This window comes from Pyxicephalus adspersus, chromosome 6 (assembly GCF_032062135.1).
Source record: "Pyxicephalus adspersus chromosome 6, UCB_Pads_2.0, whole genome shotgun sequence".
Taxonomy (NCBI): Eukaryota; Metazoa; Chordata; class Amphibia; order Anura; family Pyxicephalidae; genus Pyxicephalus; species Pyxicephalus adspersus.
In genome coordinates, this window is record NC_092863.1 from 907,720 (window position 1) to 913,719 (window position 6,000).

Below are 6,000 nucleotides of genomic sequence, written 5' to 3' on the forward strand. Positions count from 1 at the left end.
ACCAGAGACCGCTTCTATGTTACTAGAGACTCCCGCCATGATACTGGAAACTGCACATTTTCCCTAAATACACCAAGGCCTGACCCCAAACTTAGACATTCCCAATGCCCACCTAGGACATTCCCAGCTGTATTATTTCCAGCTGCACAATATTGGTAGCCTGGCATGTCTTACACCCTGCAACTGGACATATTTATGGATTTGCAGGCTACAAAAATCTCATCCACCTGAAAAACCTGGAACAAGAATACAACGGGAGAAGTAAGACTTCCTCGTGTCGCTCGTGTCACTTGTGTCCTGAAATCCGGTGAATGCAAAGAATCAGAAATCACAATTTCGGCTGGAACGCAGCACTAACACCCCAGGCACTGTAGCAAAAAGTAAAAGCTTTGCTAATACAGACCTAAGCTGTCTCTTCTACATACATTGTGCTGTACAAGCTGTAACTGCCGGTGATAAGCAGGTGCATTGGGCCCCAAATAATAATGGAAATGTCAGTGCTATGGCCCAGCTTTTACCATAATGGATGGAGTAAGGAAGGAAGATTGTACTGGATGGGGTTCCCCTTCTGCCCATTAATCCTGGCAGGGTGGTGGTGAGGGCTCTGCTCCTATCAGACCTCATAAATATTTACAAGCTCGGTTGATGAGATACGGTAAGGACAGAGAATCAATTCAGAGCTTCACAGTCTAAACATAGCCGTATGTCCCGGATAATGACTGAGCCATGAACCATGAAACAAAAGCAGTGCTGGTGCAATAATCGGGGCCAGTACAGCACTAATGGGGGCCATTCCCTCCCTGCACCTAGGAGAGCTCCATTTGGGCTTTTTAGGAGGTGGCTGTGCTCCTCTAACAAAGATCAAGGCATCTCATATATATTGAATAAAACTTGGCTGAGGGGTAGGCAAAAGGGGCAACTGCACAGGGGTATTAAGAAGGAAGGGGTGTAAAATTGGGCAACCTATGCTGCAGAACTAACTCACACGGCTTTTTACCCCGGGGTGCTAAGTGACGTGTTCCTAGTACTGGATATGACTTACCCCAGTTAATGTTTATTATAGAAGTTTTAGGCCGGACACTCTAACCCATAGCAAGCTATACCAAGGAATGATGGGGCCCCATAGTAAAATCATTACAGGTTTCCCTTTCTCTAGTGATCCCAGACACGCTCATACCATCAGTCCAATCTACACAGACATACGATTCATGTGCCATGTGCTACTTCTGCAGTCTCATGGGCCCTGACTGCAATGAGCACCTAAAACTGGACCCCCGTGGGACAAATCCTGGGACCTCAAGGGGCCATCACTTCCAGACACCTAAAGACAGCTCATATCTACAGACATACCTGAATATATCCATTGGCCATATGTCACCAGGGCAGTGTGGCCCATACCTGTGATACTTCCTGGACCTGGAAGATTCCCACCATGTTTAAAGCAATGTCTGACTCCCTGTTTTATGGAGACCTGTGTAGGTGCAGTTGTAGCAGGGTTGGATTAATGGGGGGCACCAGAACCCTTGATGTGCATTGAAAGGCCCAATGTCACATATGCCAGGGGTCATATTTAGTATAGAACCCCCCAAGACAAATCCCTGACTGCTTTTTCAGAATAAATGGTGAATCTTTTTGTGTTAATTCACAGAGCTGAAATATTTGTGACAGGTCCACTTTTAGGATAACCTGGTCTATGATGTATTGATCACAGGTGGATGGGAAATGATTTGTAGTAGTGATTTCCTAGAACCATTCAGAGCGGCAATCTGTTCATTGGGAGTCAGGCAGACGTTGTCCTTATCTCCATAAACTTTGCCATCAGCACTTTCCATTCCAAATGGCGGCCATGACATATACAGTGGAATGGGGGCGATGTATTTATTTGCTTATCGTACAAAGATGTTGGAGTTGAGGGGTTTCTTCCAGTCTGCTGTCCGGCATAATGTTGAATAGAAATGACTTCTTCTTCCATCCAGTGCCCATAATTACCAGATCCGCAATCTCTGACGGCGGTGAATAATTCCTCCGAGCCCCTTTCTTGCTGATTTCACGCACTTCTGGCCTGATTGGTGATGGGGAATGTTAAAATGAGGAACGCTCGCTCTCCGCACTCCAATCACTTCACCCTCATCGTTCCGGGAATGAAATTCACACACAATAAAGATTCTTCCATTAACCCCTTTGTTGCTGATTTAGGATACAAGACCCACCACTGCAGGTGATATTTAAGTAAAACTATTGGCAACTTTACTGTTCTCCAAGGAGAAAATTCTGGATATATCACAGTAAGGGTATAACTCTGCAAACATGTTCCAAACGATATTATTGTATTATAAAGCTGTCCTGGAGCTCCAGTATTTAATAGTGATGATGTCATCAGTCTGCTGCAGGTGGGATGAAGCATTTCCTCAGTCCCCTCTCAGACTGAAGCTGTAACTTGTATCCAGGTGGCTGTACCAGGGGCTGATCTGTGTCAGAGAAAACAGCTAAGAACATTGGGAATATATAAATGCTTCATGAACTGGTATCTTAGGCCAGGAATAGGTGGTGACATTGTTGTGGCACCACAGATAATAAACTCAGAAATATGACGTATTACTAAACCATCTGCATTCTAAATGATGCAAATATCTGATGTTTGGTGTTCATCTTTCATGGAATTAGGTGGTGAGATTGGTGTCCCCAAGCTTCCATTAAGAGGTGCTCTACTTATTGTGATTTATGCACCATGTGGATCAGGAACAGGAGGGAGGGAGAACCCCATACTGCCGGATAGGTGGGAATAAGCTATTTTACCGGCTGGAAAGTAAAACCTCTTTTTAAACCATTGCATTGGATGTGGCCATCTCAGCTTCCAATATTTGTGCAGAATATCAGCATCTCCCATAACACAGAGCTGATTACTGAGGAATTCTTAGGATTTCCCTGTTCTGGGCCTGGACGTTGTATTCTTCTGAATGCTGCCTGATCTCTACATGCTACTGGGGACCTGTTTTCCTGCTCGAGGCGCAGTGTCACTTAATTCCCCTCTCATTCTCCATTTCAGTAGCTGCTGTGACACAAAGGTGACAAATACTTTGTAGGAGGGGGATTTATATCTACTCATCAGTACATAGGAATGACAAGGGAACTGCACGCAATTGGCAGATTTCTATCAATGATAGCTGGGGACCAAGCCATAGGAGTCCAAGGAAAGGAAGATAAGGCGTTTGCTGCAGGTGCCAACACAAGACCTTCTGGTACTGGAGATGGCGGTGTCAATGCTGTCATTCTAGGAAAGCCGTAGGGCCCCTGTACAGAGAAAGCTTTGATGACTTCTTCCCATTCTAATGAAGACACATACAGAATAATGTTACCACATGGGATGACAATCACAAAGCATTGCATATCTGTGCTTGGCACACATCACCGGGGGCACTCACTTTGCTTTAACCAAGACATAACGATGATGGAAATCTCTGGTAAGGCTTCCTTCCCTACACCACAACCATAAAGAAGTACAAATTCATGGAAAGATGGTTGTAGGATAGTTTGGTGGCCACACGTTTATATGTCCCATCCTTTGTACACAGTCAGTTAGCATTACTGCGGACATGTTCATAAATGTCAGGATAAAAACAAACACCTTGGCAAATCTATGGGGGAATCCAGTGCAGGGATAATGCAGGGTCCCTTCCAATTCTCAGAGATATCAATATATAGATTAAGCAATGAATGGGGACTCGTCACAATGCCATAAAAAAAAAAAAAAAACATAGAGCGGAGTGCCCAAGAATGGCGGGATCTATCAGTGTCCATTTCCAAAATATCTCTGAACACTTGGATAATTGGCCAATTATAAGGTTTTGATGAGATGGTACCTGGTCCTGGTTAGATCCATAAAGCCAATCCCGCTGTCTCTCCTCTTTGTTTTCGAGGAAGTGATCAGACTGGCACTGTACTCCATGCTTGGTGGAGATGTCCTGGGGTCCAGGGATTTTGGATCCGCATTTTCAACCTAATACTCTCTGTCACCAAGGTAAACATCCCGAGGAATATAGAGTGCGCTCTTTTTTCCCAATTAGAGGATATTGCTCCAAAACAGGTAACTAGACCAATGAAATATGTCATGCTAGCTGCTTGGATTGATTGTTACTGGAAAGCTTCCATTATTCCCCTTGTGTTCACCAAAAACAAACCTAACTGGATAATGGTCAACGACAAATTGACCGGTACTCCTAAAAACAACCTTAACAAGTTCTCCAACACATGGGAAGCGAGGTTAGATTATAATTATATATAATTCAAGCGGGGAACCCCGACCCTTCCATCCCCCCCTCCCTTGTGTAACCCGTAATTTCCTATCCCCCCCTTCAATTTAAATGTTAAATGTTTACAAAGGGGGTAAATGATTAAAAGGTAACTCTACCTACCTTTATGATCTCACTCTAAACTTGAAATGCCTGTATATCTCACACGTTTTAATTCTGTGAATAACACTATTTTGCACTATTGCACTTATTTGTATTATATTTTTATTGTAAATATTGGAAAACTAATTTATTGCCTGCTGTATTTAGACTTTGTATGTGTACAGCTCTGCATAATATGTTAGTGCTATATAAATTCTGTTTATTATTAGTTATATTAATAATAATAATAATAATAATAATAATAAGAGGTGTTGAACTATGTTTGACCTCATATGAATATTCTACTGACATCTGGTAACTGGTTGGCGCTCTTCTCTTTTTGGTTTGAACCCCCTTTTTCTTTTTTACTAGTTTTTTCCCTTCCTGTTATTCTTTGCAAACTTGTTGTGTAAGGTTGTTGTTTATTTTATTTGGAGAATTCAATAAAAACTCGGAAACAACAAAATAAAACTATAATACATAGATGGAAACACTCCAATATACTTTACAAGGCTCTCCTCACCATCTGGATCTGCAAGATTTTTATTTCTGGAGGAATAGGAGGGGAGCGTCTGCTACAGCAAACATTATTCCTTTATGTCCTCTGATCTGGGTTCCTCCATAGGAAATGGAAATATATTTTTTATCACTTTGTACCAATGCCAGTCAAACAATTGCATAGATAACTAAAATAACCCAGAAAACCGATTTCATCTTGCAGAGAACAGATCACAGCAATGTGAATCATTCATTAGTATGTATAATGGTTCTCATTGGGAATGATATTTAGTAGGGGGGGGGGGGGATGCCAGGCATTATGGAGCCGTGCACAGATACTGATAGTAATAAAGACAACTTTATCAGCTTTGTTTCCCATTGTCTGTCCTAGAATAACATGTAGATATAATATAGATAATGTATGGAATGTAATACACAGATATATAATGTATAGATATAATGTATAGAATGTTTTGCTGCCATTGTCTCAGCACCTCCCATGTTAGTAGGGGGAGGGGCGAGCCTGGCACACAGAACATAGACAGCGGGGACCGTGCACAGACCGGCAGAGCTCCCGGAGCCCGTGTGATGATCAGTACCGGGGTCACCTCCTGAGCAGCCCAAAGCACCGAGCTATCCCGGGCACAGACCTGCCAATTATACCACCTGCCCCTCTGCCAATTATACCCCCTGCCAGCTGCCCCCTTTGCCCCCCATGCGCTGGTGCAGGGTGTTTCACAGAGGAAGTGCTAAGCCCAGGAAGTTTGTCCTCAGCCTGGTGCGGGAAATCACCAACCTACTGTACACCCAGGTAAGTGCCAGTCTGATCAATGTCTGCATGCAATGTCTGTATATTGGGGGTATTTACTATAAGATTCACTATGGGGGGCAAATCCGAATATTCCATCAACTTCATGTTATCTCCAAATCCTGCAGGCATGTACTTACCATACAAGGGGGCAAATCTCCCACCCAGAGGGAACACTTCCCATACGGGGGATGGAGGGGGCAAATCTCCCACCCAGAGGGGACACTTACCATTTGGGGGATGGAGGGGGTAAATATCCAGAGGGGACACTTCCCATATGGGGGATGGAGGGGGTAAATATCC

The 6,000-nt window shown here is 43.5% G+C and overlaps 1 protein-coding gene and 1 long non-coding RNA gene across 2 annotated transcripts in view; one reads left to right on the forward strand and one right to left on the reverse strand.

Moving 5' to 3' along the window:
• Positions 1 to 6,000, reverse strand: part of LOC140332865 (uncharacterized) — a 359,753-nt gene that overhangs the window by 111,056 nt on the left and 242,697 nt on the right. The window lies entirely within an intron of this gene.
• The window catches only part of CACNG5 (calcium voltage-gated channel auxiliary subunit gamma 5), a 25,872-nt gene continuing 25,306 nt past the window's right edge, over positions 5,435 to 6,000 (forward strand). Inside the window, exon 1 of the mRNA XM_072414085.1 lies at positions 5,435 to 5,700. Coding sequence (XP_072270186.1) covers positions 5,605 to 5,700 — 96 coding nt within the window. The 5' untranslated portion in view covers positions 5,435 to 5,604. The remainder of the gene's footprint in view (positions 5,701 to 6,000) is intronic.